The sequence below is a fragment of the Boleophthalmus pectinirostris genome, unplaced genomic scaffold, assembly GCF_026225935.1.
Source record: "Boleophthalmus pectinirostris isolate CB_2022bp ecotype Guang Dong unplaced genomic scaffold, ASM2622593v1 HiC_scaffold_5, whole genome shotgun sequence".
NCBI lineage: Eukaryota > Metazoa > Chordata > Actinopteri > Gobiiformes > Gobiidae > Boleophthalmus > Boleophthalmus pectinirostris.
In genome coordinates, this window is record NW_026571404.1 from 4,674,945 (window position 1) to 4,691,161 (window position 16,217).

Sequence of the window (16,217 nt, forward strand, 5' to 3'; positions counted from 1 at the left end):
GGTCTGTTTAAAACGTATGGAACTTTAGAACCAAAAATGGTTCAGAAAAAAGGTCAACAGTTTCATAAACTAGAGTACATATGTATCTGTTCAATACATTTTTATATCAGATGCATTAACTTGAATTTTTGGCCTTGTTGTTTACTTCTGCTTGACTGGGCCCTATAATTGATTGTTTTCAGGTCATGAGCCGGGTCTTGTGCAGCTCGTGAACTACTACCGAGGGGCGGACAAGCTCTGCAGAAAGGCCTCGTTGGTCAAGTGGGTGTCGTCCTTCTTAACAGCACAAATCCATACGTCTAATGTCCAAACTTAATTATTTAAAAGGCTTTACACTGACATTGTCTCGTCCGTCCATCAGGTTAATAAAGACCAGTCCGGAGCTACGGGACTCTTGTAACTGGTTTCCTGAATCGTACATTATTTATCCCACAAACCTGAACACGCCCGTGGCCCCGGCGTCCAACGGCATCAGCCACTTAAAGAGCAACCCCAAAACCGACGAGAGGGAGGTGTTCCTGGCCTCGTACAACGCCAAGAAGGAGAGCGGAGACGGGACAGTGTGGATCGCCAAGTCTTCAGCTGGAGCTAAAGGTAAAGACACTGTGGAAGGAAATTGTACAGACGAGAACTTACATTATCACGATATTTTACCTTGTATTTTTTTATTTTCTTATGTAATAATATTGTTTCCTCATCACAAACCTACCTGGAGTTGTTTCATTCACACATGTTTAACACACAAACCCTGCACATTTAGGTTCTTCTTCTCAAACAGAAAATTCTCCACACACCTTCACTCGAATTGTTTGGCTAATTTCAGCCTTGGAATTGCCAAATCTTTACTGAACTAAAAGTAAAAGGTCCGTGCACCATTCGTTCTTTTGAATTTCAATTAAGAACGAAAAACAGTAAAATGGGAAAACAGTTTATTTCATTATTCCTTTTTAGTAAAAAAAAAAAAAAAAAAGATTTCAACCTCTATTTCCAATATTTAAATTCAAGTTTATTTCAAATAACACCAATCAAAAAACAGTCTCAGTGCCCATTTTAATATTAATATTTTATTCTCTCTGGTGGTCGACTGAACAAAGGAGTTTATCGTCTCACTGCTTCCTGTTTCTCATCATGAAGTTCAACAATTAACAATTAAAGACTCAAAAGTAGACGTACAGGGGCAGTGTGGCCCTATGCCACACAAGCCACTACGATGCAAATATTAAAGGAATTTCTGATGCGTGTGACGATATAAATGAGCCCAGATTCAGATTCAGTAAAAGCTCAAATATTCCTTTATTTTAGCATGAGTCGTGAACACGGTCAAAAGACTGTTCCTCCTCAGTTTACAACACCTGGCATTGCTAATTAATGGTCTTAAATAGGTAGCAACCCAGAGAAAACAAAGACATAGTGCCACACAGTGGCTGGAGGTGCATTTTGGCTGCTACAAGATGTGTCGCTATAAAAAAAAAAATAAATAAATTAAAAAAAAAAAAGTACTTATAGCAGCAGAACTTCCAGGGCAAATAAACCAGAGAGAATAAAATATCAAAACTGAAACAGTCACAATGAATGTTTTTTGATTGGTGTTATTTGAAATAAACTTTAAATTAAATATTGGAAACAGAGAAGGAAATCAATTTTTTTGTTTGATACTAAAACGGAAGAAAATGAAACAAACTGTTTTCCCATTTTCTTGTTTTTCATTTTTAATTGACATTCAAAAGAATGAATGGTACATGGACCGTAAAAGGAGCTGGTACAAGCTGGAACGGAACATTTTGAGCTTTGGAGATGTAGACAGACTAATATTTCAGGATTACTCATGTGTGAATAAAACAAACCGCAACTCCAGATAAGTTTTTTGAGGATATAACAATATTATAACGTGGCTAAAAATCTCACAGGTCAGTTTTGTTTAATACAGCACCTTTAAACAAAACATATTCATATAATTTAAAACAAAAACAGTTGGCCCAGTCAAAGCTGATTCAGTCAAAAGCTCGTATACTAACTAATTAATAAAGGTATCAGCGAGTTTGACAATGACTTGCACAAAACTGTATTCTTTTTCCATTTATATTCCAAAATACAACGTAAAGAGTTTCAAAAACATTGCACCGTAGTTGACATTTTACAATTCTGTATTTAGCTCCACCGTTCGGCCATCTTGATTAAAAAAAAAAAACTGTAAATCTTGCATTAATCATTTAGTGTCAGGATATATAATACTCCAGGTGGATTAAATTACATTATAACGTAAGAGCACTAAAGCATTAAGAGCTCCGCGTATGGATATTTACAAGTGAATCTAAAAATAACCCAAAGACATTGATTCATTTTGGTGTTATAGCGGCATCCCATAAACCCAGGAGGAGTAAATCGAATAATAATAAAAAGTGAATTTCCTTCGGGATAAATAAAGTATTATCTATGTCTCTATCTAGTGTTTTGTGGCGCTATTAAATTGTAATATGAAGTAGAACTCGGACGGGCCTCATCATTTGCATGTCTTAAAAGTTGAAGTTGTTTTGCTCGTGCCGCAGGAGCCGGGATCCTGATTTCCCACGATGCCTCTGAGCTGTTGGAGTACATCGATAATCAGGGACAGGTCCACGTCATTCAGAAGTACCTGGAGAGGCCTCTGCTGCTGCAGCCGGGAAACCGAAAGTTTGACATCAGGTAAGTGTCAGGCTGTGGGACAAAGCGAGCATTTGAATAAAACAGAAACTTTATTTGTCTTTGTGACCAGAGGTGGGGACTTGCAGGTTGTAACTTAGGCTACGTTCAGTCTGCAGCCTGAAGTGACCCAAATCAAATTTTTTGGCCCCTATGTTCCTGTATCTGATCTTTTAATGACAGTCTGAACGACACAGATCCGATTTTTTCAAATGTGACCCAGGACACTTGGATATGTGCTCCTGAAACCGATACATATCTGATCTTTTGACATGTGACTTCAGTCTGAACGACCAAAGTGCATTCATCCACCTACACGTTATCAACAAGACACAAACGTCACTATTCTGCGCTGAAGTCGGCGAAAATTGTTAATGAACTCTGTGTGACTGAAGTGAAGCACATCTCCACTCACCACTCTTGGCTCCGTCTCCACATCCACACGTTCCTTTCAACGGACTGAACCACAAAACACCACAGCCAAAAACCTCGTCCTTCTCCTTCTCAATCTCCTCCTTAAAACAAGTAAGTTGTTCATGTTCTGGCTCCGGTACGAGAGGAACTTTAAAATCTCCAGGTGCTCGATGCTGCGTCCATGTTTGGACAACTTCTGTAAACACAGAGACGCTCGCTGCGGTTGACGTCGTCGTGTCTCCAGTGTCACATGTGGGACACTTTTGGGCCGTTTAATGTTCACACTGGAGTCACATACAAGTCACATTTAAATGTGAACGACCTCGCAAAAACATCGGATTTCACAAAAAAATCGGAATTGAGCGTTAAGCCCTGCAGTCTGAACGTAGCCTTAGACTCAAGTCAGACTTGAGTCACTATTTTTAGGACTTGAGACTTGACTTGATAAAATGGACTAAGATTTGGGACTCGACTTGGACTTGAAGGTCAGTGACTTGGGACTTGATTTGGACTTGAGGTCTGTGACTTGAGAAGCACCTTTAAATCTGAATTCTTTCTGTTCTGACTGTAATGATTCACACTAAGACATTTAAAAAGGAAAAATTACTAAATTATTTTCTACAACTCTTATATAAATACTCATATATAAATATACTATGATTTTTTTTAAGTACAATTGAGCTTAAAAGTACTATAAATTGCAAAAAAAAGTTATATAAATGGCAAAAATCTAAGCTCTTTGGTTTAAAGACTTGAAATGACTTGAAGCTCAAAACAAACCACTTGGACTTGACTTGGACTCATGGGCCAGTGACTCGAGACTCGACTTAGACTTTCCGGTCTTTGACTGGAGACTTGACTCGGACTTGAGGTCAAAGACTTGAGACTCACTTGAGACTTGGAAAACAAAGACTTGGTCCCACCTCTGATTGTAACGGATATAACAAAATGAAGTGCAGCCCTTGTTCTGTGCCAAGGAAGCAATAAATAATTAAAGATAAAAAAGTGCATAAAACCTCTCACACACACACACACACACACACACACATACACAGCCGACACATTTGTAAATGTAAAACGTAAAAAATATGCTGTGGTAGCACCATTTAGTGAAATAATGGCTGTTGGGTAAAAACAGTTTTGTCCTTTTTGTCCTGGTTTTTATGGACGTTTTAAACAAGTGTTCATTTCATTTCACACACTTGTTAATTTGTTCATCTCCATATCCAGCTAAACAGTTACATATAATTCAACTAATTTTATTATACTTTATTTTTAATTAACTTAATTCAACTTTATTAATTCACTTTGAGTTACCTTTACAAAACGAAAATGCCAGAGAGCTCCTAGTTTTAGCCGTCACAAGAAATGGAGAATATTAAAGTGCCACATTGAGCCTTAAATTAAATATAAACCTGTATCCATTTATTAGACGGGTATCAAAATAATACATGTACAGTGATAAAAGGCACTAAATTAATCAAATTGTACTTATTCAGGACAATATTTCATTATTGTTATATGTTCTAGTGCACAGGTGTCAAACATACGGCCCGGGGGCCAGATCCGGCCCTCCAAGACCTTTAATGTGGCCCTCTGCTGATTTTCTACAAAAATATTTTAATTCTATTTTTTATTAAAATCTTGTTAATCTTCTGTGGTGTTTATCACCAGCGTCTCTGTACGTGGCCCCTCCCACCAGAGCAGCACAAATGAAGACTTGTCTCTTTCCAAACGCTCTTAAAGGACGATCGTTTTGACTGTTGACCGTGACACCCTCATCAGAAAAATGTCCAACATGAGAAAAGTGGAGCCGAGTGCAGGATTTTACAACAAAAATTGACTTATTCCTGTTTACGTACAAGTTCATGTTAAAACATTGTGTTGAAATTGTATTTTTCTTAAAGTTTCAGGTTGTTCATAATATTATAATATTTTGTAAAAGAAAGAGTTCATCAATTTAAAAAGATTTGTGTAATAGATTTGTGTTTCTCTGCACAAATATTTGAACTTATTGTTATTTTTGGGGTTTATATGACATGAGTTTTCTGATCCGGCCCCTTTTGGGATCAAAGTCGGTTGGATACGGCCCCCGGACCAAAATGAGTTTGACACCCCTGGTCTAGTGTAAAAGAATGTAAATTTCTTACTTGCCCAAAATAAAATACATACATTTTTTTTTAAAAGTTATATATATATATATTTGTATACTGGACTGTATTTGACACCGTCTTTGTACAAACGTATGTAAATGTGGCCACTGAATGAACCCAGAAACAGCAGAAACACAAAGCTTTAGAGTTTATTTATGTTAATTGTATGTGTGCATTTAGTCAGCGTTTGTTTGATCTTCTATTAAGTGCTCTTTTGGCCTTCATTTTCCAGCACTGTGGTTTGTTTGGAGTGTTTCTTCAAAGGCTTTCTCTCTGAAAATCGTCTTTTGTTGTGTTTCCAGGAGCTGGGTGCTGGTGGACCATCAGTACAACATTTACCTGTACAGAGAGGGCGTGCTGCGGACGTCCTCAGAGCCCTACAACAGCGAGGACCTGGGGGACATGACCAGCCACCTGACCAACCACTGCATCCAGAAGGAGATGTCCCAGAACTACGGCCGCTACGAGGAGGGCAACGAGATGTTCTTCTCGGAGTTCAGGGCGTACCTCCTCAGCAGCCACGGGGTCACGCTGGAGAGCTCCATCTTACCTCAGATCAAACATATCATCAAGTAAGACCCTCGAGTCTGCAGAGACATCGTAATATAAGAAAAAAACACATGGAGTTTTATTGTGCAAGTTTGCTTAATTTTCTTTAAAATTTGCTTCTGATCATGTTAGGATTAGTATTTAAAATAAAGGCTACATTAGTGTCATAGTACTTGAGATTAGTTTTGGTCTCAAGACTCGCCTCAAGACATGCAGTGCATTTGGAATATTCGGTTTTGAAGGAGCTTGGACTCGGTCTTGTCTCGGACTTGCTGTCTTATGCTCATTAGAGATTTCATTAGGACCACAGTAAAATGTAAAATACAAATAAAATAAGTGTCCAAAATGGCAAAAATGGTCTCGATTTGGTCTCGAAGGGCCGTGATCTCGGTCTTGTCTCGGTCTCGACCTTTGAAAGTCTTGATCTTGTCTCGGTCTGGACCCTCAGAGGCCTTGGTCTTGTCTCGGTCTCAATCTTTAAAAATCTTGGTCTTGTCTCGGTCTCGACCTTTAAAAGTCTTGATCTTGTCTCGGTCTCGACCCACAGAGGTCTTGGTCTTGTCTCGGTCTCGAACCTCAGAGGCCTTGGTCTTGTCTCGGTCTCAATCTTTAAAAATCTTGGTCTTGTCTCAGTCTCAACCTTTAAAAATCTTGGTCTTGTCTCGGTCTCGACCCACAGAGGCCTTGGTCTTGTCTCGGTCTCAATCTTTAAAAATCTTGGTCTTGTCTCGGTCTCGACCCACAGAGGCCTTGGTCTTGTCTCGGACTCGACCTTTAAAAGTCTCGGTCTTGTCTCGGTCTCGACCCTCAGAGGTCTTGGTCTTGTCTCGGTCTCAATCTTTAAAAATCTTGGTCTTGTCTCGGTCTCGACCCTCAGAGGTCTTGGTCTTGTCTCGGTCTTGACCCTCAGAGGTCTTGGTCTTGTCTTGGTCTTGACCCTCAGAAGTCTTGGTCTTGTCTTGGTCTTGAACCAAGCATTGAAAGTGGTGAGTTTAAAACTCGTAATTATGACTTTCAATGAGGTTTTTATTTTTTATTTATTGGTGGAAATGGGCTTCCATACAAAGCAGTTTGCAAAGTGCTGCACAGAGATCAGAAAATGAAGACAACAAAAAGGAAAACTCCTAAAATTTGGTCATACCAGTCCTAAAACAGTAATACAAGTAAAAGCAAATAAAAGCAAAACCACAAAAATCATAAAATGGCAATAAATAAATGAATTAAATAAAAGACTCAGAGAACCACACAACTCACGTGGTGTTAAAAAACAGACAATAAAAGCTGGTCTTAAGACGAGACTTAAGCGTTTAATGGTCTTGTTTGGTTTTATTATAATTTTTGTATCAATGCGTGTTGTCAAAAGTGTCACAAATAATAATTCCTATTTTGATTACAGCCCATGAACTTATACTATTAGAAATGTACTGTATTTTCCACCCAATGACTGTATTTTCTCTGTTCTGTGTGTGCGTGCAGGAGCTGTCTGTCGTGTATTGAACCTGCCATCAGCACCAAGCACCTGTCGTACCAGAGCTTCCAGCTGTTCGGCTTCGACTTCATGGTGGACGAGAGCTTCAAAGTTTGGCTCATCGAGATCAACGGGGCTCCGGCCTGTGCACAGTCAGTACATGTGACACATAATTATCGTGGACAGCTGAGAGTAATGCAGGGAATCTCTTTAATATGGCACCTGTTTTTAACCAGTAATACAAGCGGCGTTCTCGTGAAGTTTTCAGAACACACAGAGTCCATCTTGTCTGTCTCACACTCATTCGTTCACATCAAGTCCGCACAGTTTTGGGGAGAAGAAAGCAAATCATTTCTACATATATTTTCTGAGAACTCATGTTATTAATAACGGTTAACAAGGCAATAAGAGTAAGAAATGGAAAGTTTAATTTAAGCAAGGCAAGGCAGGTTTATTTGTACAACACAATTCGTACACAAAGTAATTTAAAGTGCTTTACAGAATAAGAAATACATTAAAATCACAATACAAACAAATCAAAACATAAATAATCATCATAAAATTAAAAAGAGAGAGCGAGACATTAAATAAGAGAGGAGTCAAAAGCTCAGTTGTTTTATTATGGAGCTCAACAGTCCCGCCCACTTTGAAGCCGCTCTGGGTCCGGAAAGTACATTTTCCATTCATTTTTCCCATAGAAAATGAGAAATTCAATTTATCAACTGAACAAACATTTATTTAGGGCAAAAACGTTTCGCAGCTCATCCAAGCCGCTCTTTAACTAACAGCCTAGGGTCAGTTAGAGTAGAGGAGTTTCAGTGTAGTTTCAGTGTAGTTAGCTCCTCCCTGTAGACAGATATAAGGAAGTGTCCACCAGCGTCTGAGCAGAACTGAAGAAGCAGCTTGGATGAGCTGAAAAAAGTTTTTGGCCTAAATAAACGTTTGTCCAGTTGACAAATTGAATTTCTCCTTTGCCGTGGATTCTACCTGGACGACTGAGGGATTCTTTACACATGTTCTCCATAGAGAGCAGCAGTGGAACTCAGTCTGCTGTACATCTCCTCTTAAAAGCCACGGGCCACTCATTTGAGGACAGCGAGGTACAGATTTTAGCCAGAGAAAAGAATTGGTTTGAGAGGGGAGTGAAAGAAGCTGTTTTTGTTGAGAAAGAGAATCCTTCTCTAAACAGAAATGGACTCAGACACCATCTATCTCCTATTTACAACTCCATCCTCAAACCTAAAACAAAACAAACAAGAGAACAACAGGTCTCAACAACAGGTGTAGTCAGGTCAGGTCCAGAGGTGTGGAAGCTCCATTATGGACATGAATTGTTCTGCTAATCAGACCCCACACCCTGTACAGGTCAATAGGCCTAATTAACAAACAGAAACTGTAAACAAGTGTGTGTGGTAGTTTCAGTGTAGTTTCAGTGTAGTTTCAGTGTAGTTAGCTCCTCCCTGCAGACAAATACAAGGAAGTGTCCACCAGTGTCTGACCAGAACTGACCAAGCAAATTTTTGTCCAGTTGACAAATTGAATTTCTACCTGGACGACTGAGGGATTCTTCACACATGTCTCCATAGACTTTTCTAAAAAATCAAATATTAAAAGTTCAAATGCATCATGGAGGCCAGTCAATCTGTGCTCTAACGAATATCTATAATGTGGTCGTCCAAAAAGCACATTTAAAATGCAAGTTTCAGTGAAATGCTTTAATAACTTCGCAGTTTATGATGTATCAGAAACAGATTTTAAACAAAATTTTATGCATGAGTAAACTTTCAAACTTTCAATATACGGTATATTTTCTCTATGGAAAAAAAATTAACTTCTAGTACCGGTGGGAGGACCGTCACTGTTGAATCCATAGAAGTGTTTCAGTCGGCTTCTGTGAGCTGAGAGTCCCTCTTCTTCACGAAAAATATCAACAGGTGCAATTCCAGATCAGTATTACAAACATTATTATCAAGTGAACAAGTGACAGGTGAGTGAAGGTCTGTGTGATCTGACCTGTCTGAACTTTCTGAATGGATTGCTGGTTGTGAAATATTTTCTTTTTTTTTTTTACATAGAAACCATAAAGCAATGTTTATTACACAACTATGACCAGAGATTAGACAGATTTTCATAGTAATTTCACCATGTATCAGGAAGCAAAAACTGTAATTCAGTCATGATGGGTTTTTATGTTTTGTTTTTTTTTGTGCTTGATTAGATTAAGACTGAGTTCACACTTTTCCTATTTGGTCCTGGTTTGTGATAATGTTTAATCTTGATCAGAGGTGGAAAAAGTACTGAAAAATTATAATTAAGTCTTTACTTTACTTAATTCCAACTCAAGTAAAAGTAACCACCTAGAAATCTACTCGAGTAAAACGTTAAAAAGCACTTCATTTAAAATGTAATTTGAGTAAAAGTTACTTAATTACTTTTCATTATTTGATGTAAAAAAGATGAGTCATAAATGTAATCCAGCACAAGTTTAATAAACTTTTAGTTGATACATTGCAAACTTTGTACATTTTAAAGACAATTGAGCCTCACTAACACTAAGACTGAGCTCTTCCTTCTTTTTACAGCCCTTTATAGAACTTGCATAACAAATTTAACAAATTAAAAAAGTGAACAATTCAACAAATTCTGAATTATATGGTTCAACTCACACTGCAGTAAAAAAGAAAGAAAATCAAGCCAAAATTTAAAATTGCACACTGGCTGCTGATATAAGAAATATAAGCTGATATGAGGTGAAATAACGGTTCTATACAATGACTGTACTTTCTCTATCAATCTGATTTTACTTAGTAACGGGGGTGGATTCCAGTGTAATAAAGTAAAATACTTGGGTCAATAAGTACTTGAATAAAATTAAAATTACCTATTTCAAAAACTACTTAAAAAATTACAATTACAGTAATGTGAGTAAATGTAATTCGTTACTTTCCGCCTCTGGTCCTGATGTAGACTTGTTTTGGTCTTTGTGTTTGTGTGTCTCTTTAGGAAGCTGTACTCGGAGCTGTGTCAGGGCATCGTGGACGTGGCCGTCTCTCCGGTCTTCACCATGAACAGCAGCGGAGACTCCGGCTCTTCCTCCCCGTACTCCTCCTCTCCCTCCTCCACCTCCTTTAACCTCTCCACAAACGCATGCTCCTCCCCCAAGATCAGAGGGCCGCTGCACGTGGGGCCGTTCACTCGTCTGTAAGCACACGGCAAAACCAGACAGGAACACACTAAAGAAATATAAAACACACACATAAAATACACACAAAGAGCAAACACACGAGTACTGTAGTGAAATAGAAATACTTAGAAGCTGCTTTCCTTCATGTACTCTGTCCTTACTGCCCCTTTTAAAGTGCTTTTGGGGAAATTAAGGGGGTAACACTTTATAATAACTACACTTTATTTAGCCTTAATAAAGCATGAACAAAGACTTAATAAATAATGAACAAAGGCTTAATTAATAATGATTCATGCTTAGTAAATGCTTAATAAAGGATAATTACTCTTCACTTTAGAAAAGCTCTCAAAAAGACTTAATTCAGGCATCTGTTATCATTGCATCATTAATAAATCATTCTCTCGTAGCTTACTAATCATTCATAAATGCTCAAATTTGTATTTAAATATGCATTTACAAATGCACACACAAATGGTTAGTTCATGAGTAATTAATTATGAAATAATTATGAGTAACTATTTACAGCACAGGCAAGTTAAGTGCTAATTAAGGTAGTAATTAAGCATTTACTAAGCATTAATCATTATCAATTAAGTCTTTGTTCATTATTAATTAAGTCTTTGTTCATGCTTTATTAAGGCTAAATAAGGTGTAGTTATTATAAAGTGTTACCATTAAGGGACCTAAATATATAAAAATTCCCACATGGTTTACAGCTGAGACACTTTTTCACTAAACTAAAATGTTAAATCCACAAACAACTCAGAAGACGGTGTAAATTCTGTATATTACATTTTGCTTCTCCAAACTCGGTAAACATTTTTTGCTAAGGTTGAGTCCTGTAGTTCAAAGAATATTTTTAAAACATCAAGCAAAAAAATATAAATCAAAATATCAATTAAAAAAATCAAACAAAATGAAAAATAAATAAATATATAAAGATTGCAATTAAATTATTTGTGGAATTGTTTAAAATATCCGACTTTGCCTCTTTATTTTTGTTCTGCGTCTTAGTTTTGTTTGATGCCGTTTTTTTTGTTTTGTTTTTTTATTCTGATTCCAGTCTTCTCATTTGCACTCTCTGACTTTTTGGTTGCAGTTTTGGCACAAACGTGACAGGAGGGTGGGATTTTCATTGGCACATTCCCATTGGCTCATTTATGTTTGACGGACAAAGAAATTTGGAGCTCTGGAAGCTGTTGTGGACGTTTCCTGATGAAGTTTTGGTGCTCAGAGCGGTTCTTTTGGAACAACGTTATTCTAAACAGTGTAAGTACTGGACAAATGCCAAACCGCCAAAACTTCAACAGGAAATTTCTGCAACAGGAGCTCCAAACTCGGCTGTCCGTCAAACATAAATTAGCCAATGGGAATGCACCATGGAAAATCCCGCCCACCTGTCACAGTTTATGCCAAAGCTGCAAACAAAAAGTCACAGAGCGCAAATAAGAAGACTGAAATTGTAACCAAAGAAAATGGCATAAAAAAAACTGAGACAGACACAACAACAAACAAAATATTTCCAAAGCGACAGATAAAGACAGATTTTACGCGATTACACAAATAATTTGATTGCACATTGATTTATTTTATTTCATTTTACTTTTTTGTTGAATTTTTTTAATTGGTATTTTGATTTATACTTTTTTGCTTAATATTTTAAAAGCATTTTTTGAACAATTTGACTAAAAATTTATTCCATACAATTGTAAATATAGACTGTATGAAGAAGTAGACTGAAACATAAATACACTTGTAATATTAATATAGGACTTAAACATTTTTCGAAGTGAACTGTTGGTCACTAGGTCTGTTTTAGAACAAAACTTGTCACTTGTGAACAAAACTTAGACCTAAAATTGTTCTGAATGAGACTAAAGAAAGACCAAAACCTAAATAGTTAAATTTTATAAACAAAATGAACTGAAATAATAAAAAAAAAATACCTACTGAAGACCCATAATGACAAATATCCCAAACTCTAAAGCATTTTAAAAGCGGCTCCCATGTCCTCTCAGTATCTTTCCAAACTGAAAACCCTAAATACGTTTTTTTTTCTTCTTTTTTGAGACTGTAGTGCCTTACATTTCCAGCCATTGTCCCTTAAACTGACTGCCAGTCGACCTGCTGTTCTACGAGCATTTGCACTGTTCTACTGTATTAGCCATCGACAGTGTCTCCAGTCCACAACAATTCAGTCTTTTGGTCAATAATCTTAGAGTTAATTCCTTTCCTACTTTTATATTTTGACTTTTTGCTTTGTTATTGTATGTTTTGAGTATTGAAAAAGTAGGCAAATCTATTCTGAAGTGCACGTTAGGGTTGTCAAAAGTATCGAAAGTCAGACTACACAGATATAAGAACACATGGGAATATAAAATAAAGTGCTACTATTTAATGTTTAATATCAAATCAGTTCCTTATTCGCTATTGATTATAGAATATCGTGACAACACTACATTAAAATAGAAGTGGAGGACGAGTCAAAATCTACGTTAGAAGTTAATTTTGAGCTAGAATAGTTATGTTTATTAACAAAAGATTGCCAGACTTTAAGAATCTAATGGTTTCTTGGCTCAATTTCCAATAAAAATAATTCACTTAAAGAGCGGGTATTAAGTAAAATCGACTTTTTGGAGCATTCTACATGTTATAAAATGTGAGATTTTAGAGTCATTCATGCATGTTTCAGTAATTTAACGATCTCTCCTGAGCACTAATCGAACTCTCTTCACGTTTAGCTGTAAGATTTTGTACAAGACTCCGATCCGAAGACGACAATTCTCCATAAATATACAAAAACATGATGCAAAACAATGCACTACAACTTCACAAACCTGATGCGATGTGCAGTAGTTTCATTTGTATGGAGAGTAAATGGACAAAGAGTGGCAAAAATCTAACTGAAATTTATTAAACATTCTAATTAGGGCTGGGTATCATAAAGAAGTGGCCGATACGATACATACTTTGGTACAGTGAGCTTTTGATTAGATACGATATATTTCAAATCGATTTAATACAGTCCAATAAAAAATAAAGGCTAAAGGCTATGTTCAGACTGCAGGGTTTAATGCTCAATTCGGATTTTTTGGGGAAATCAGATGTTTTTGTGAGGTCGTTCACATTTCCAATTAAATGTGACTTGTATGTGTCTCCAGTGTGAACTTTAAACGTCTCAAAAGTGTCCCACATGAGCATTGGAGGACACGACGACGTCACACACAGCGAGTGTGTTCAGTGTTTACGGAAGTCGCTCCCAAAATACAGTTCATTTCTTGGTAAAATGGACAGGTTACACGTCCACGGTCGCTTCATTTGTTTGAGTCTTTAACTTGTATTTGTGCTTGCTTGTATTTGGCTCGCAGGCTCTTTATTTTTCATTGACATTGGAGCCAGGACTGTCTGTAGCCGCGCTCGGACATTTCTTTGGCAAACATTTCAAAAACTGCCCGGTTCCAATATGACTCCTCCAATTTGGCCTGAATACAGCGATCCTCCCAAATATGAATAAACTCGCTAACCTCGCTTTCCCTCTGTTGACTCGACTCTGAGCCTGACGTGTAGGTGGGATGAATGTGACCTGACCGTTCAGACTGAAGTCGCATGTCGAAAGATCAGATATGTATCGGTTTTAGGTTAAAAGATCAGATACAGGTCACATAGGGGCCAAAAAATCGGATTTGGGTCACTTCAGGCTGCAGTCTGAACGTAGCCTAAAAGTCTTTGTTAAACTACTTCTTGCACTAATAATTAATATAAAACACACCAATTTTAATCCTCAAAACTGTGAAAATGTCGAATGTGTCGCATAAACGAGGTTCCTTCCTCTGAACAAGCAACAAATCTGTAGCTCTGTAACAAAATATAGTAAAATAATACCAAAAAATACTCTTGGCGATATATTGATACAGCAGCCCACGATATCAATACTGTATCATCACATTAAACGATACGATATATTGATTTTTTGATATTTTTGCACACCCCTAATCCTATTACATTGTTTTAGTTGAATACAGCATTTTCAAAACAATAAAAGTTAACATGGTGATCTAAATATGTTTTGTGTTAGCAGTTAATACCCCCTCTTTAAGATATTTCTGTACACAATTGGATTTCGCTTCCGTCCTCCATCTGAAATTTTAACAAAAGTGTAAAAATGAACCAAACCTGTCGTAAGAACCGAGTGAAACAAACATTCCTCCCTTTTTATGGACACTACATGTAAACAGCGAACGCAGGTGGTTTCCAAAACGGTCGCCCATAAGAGACTCGTCCAGATGCAGTATAAGTATAAAAGTATTACGGACAGAAAGCATGTTTGTGTAAAGGCATGTACTAGTTAAATATGCAAAGGTAGACAAGCACCTTTTCCCCCTGAATAGTCGTCCCTTCATTCAGATTTTTGTATTTTGATGAAAAGTTCTAGTATTACAAACAAATGTGTGTGTTTTTTTGATTGAAACTAGAGTAGATTGTTAAGTGTTTCAATAGTTGGAAGACCCCATGAAATTAATTAAGTGAAAAAACCCTGTACTATGAAGCGTGAAAGACATTTATGGACTGACAAGCAAATAAAATGTAAAATAACACATAATTGGTCCGTTCCCAAACAGAATAATTGAAAATGTGGCTCAAAACTATTAATAACACTGGGTCTATAATACATTTACACTAGAAATCTGATCATTATCTGATTTCTGGAGTTATCAGATTATCAGAAATTTATACAACAGTTGCATCTGATGTGAGTAATCTGATTTCTTTCCGATTGTGCAGGTTTTTACAAGGAAAATTAGGCAAAAAAGGCAAACGAATGTGACAAAATTAAAGCGAAAGTGGCTAAAATTGAAAAGAGAATTTTTTTTTTTTTAACCTAATTTCAAGTGGGCACATTAAACCTCCAATTTTTCTTTTTGAAGGATTAAACCAGTAGTTTAATTCATCAGACGGTTTCACTTCGTAGAAACTGTTTGACCTCACGGCGTTAGGATTCCTTCGCTCGACGGTAGGCAAGTACTGTATTTTTCGGGCTATTAGTCGCTCTGGATTATAAGGTGTCTATTTTCTAACTTTTTTCACAAATAAACCGCGTGGGACTTTAAAGGAAACCCAACAGTGTGATGGGTGAGTGGTTTTGTTTGTTTGTTCGTTCACGGTGACTCTGGGCTTTGTTCAGTTGTGGCGTGTAGGGAGGGTGTGTCTGGGACCAACGGATTGTCGGCGTGTTCGCAGTGACTCAGTTGTTCAGTCGTGTCTAGAAGTGGCACATTGCACTCGTCGCTTTTTCGGTTCGTTCTTCCGTTCCGTTCCTCGTCGGCGTGGAGTGATGAGTGTGTCTGTGGGTGTTTTTCGCCGTGCGGTCGCTGTCTGCACCGTGTGTGTTTGCGTGTTCTGCGGGTGATTACGGCTTTGTAGTTTACTAAAGTCGTGCTGCGACTCCCGAGTGGATTCGTGTATGGGGCGCTCTGGATTGTGGGCCGCTTGGTCGTTTTTTGATGGGGTTTGAGGCTTAAGAGCCCGGAAAATACTGTACTATGTTTTGTTATTTAACCAATCGCTGCTGTTTGGTCGTGACATATGTAATGCACCACTAACGTGACTAACTGGTATATTAAGCTTTTCCCAAATCTTGTAAGAAGAAGGACAATAATGTCTTTCGCTTTGATAAAATTCACCAAACATTCTCTTTGTTCCGGCTTTAAATCCTCGATCTTGGGAATCATTGCCAACACAGAATGTCTGTCTCTTCGCTGACTGGCCGGTG

At 37.5% G+C, this 16,217-nt stretch overlaps 1 protein-coding gene across 1 annotated transcript in view; it reads left to right on the forward strand.

Moving 5' to 3' along the window:
• ttl (tubulin tyrosine ligase) overlaps positions 1-16,217 on the forward strand; it is a 32,157-nt gene that overhangs the window by 4,600 nt on the left and 11,340 nt on the right. Inside the window, exons 2-7 of the mRNA XM_020933964.2 lie at positions 183-261; positions 362-594; positions 2,547-2,682; positions 5,549-5,818; positions 7,272-7,415; positions 10,267-10,464. Coding sequence (XP_020789623.2) covers positions 183-261; positions 362-594; positions 2,547-2,682; positions 5,549-5,818; positions 7,272-7,415; positions 10,267-10,464 — 1,060 coding nt within the window. The remainder of the gene's footprint in view (positions 1-182; positions 262-361; positions 595-2,546; positions 2,683-5,548; positions 5,819-7,271; positions 7,416-10,266; positions 10,465-16,217) is intronic.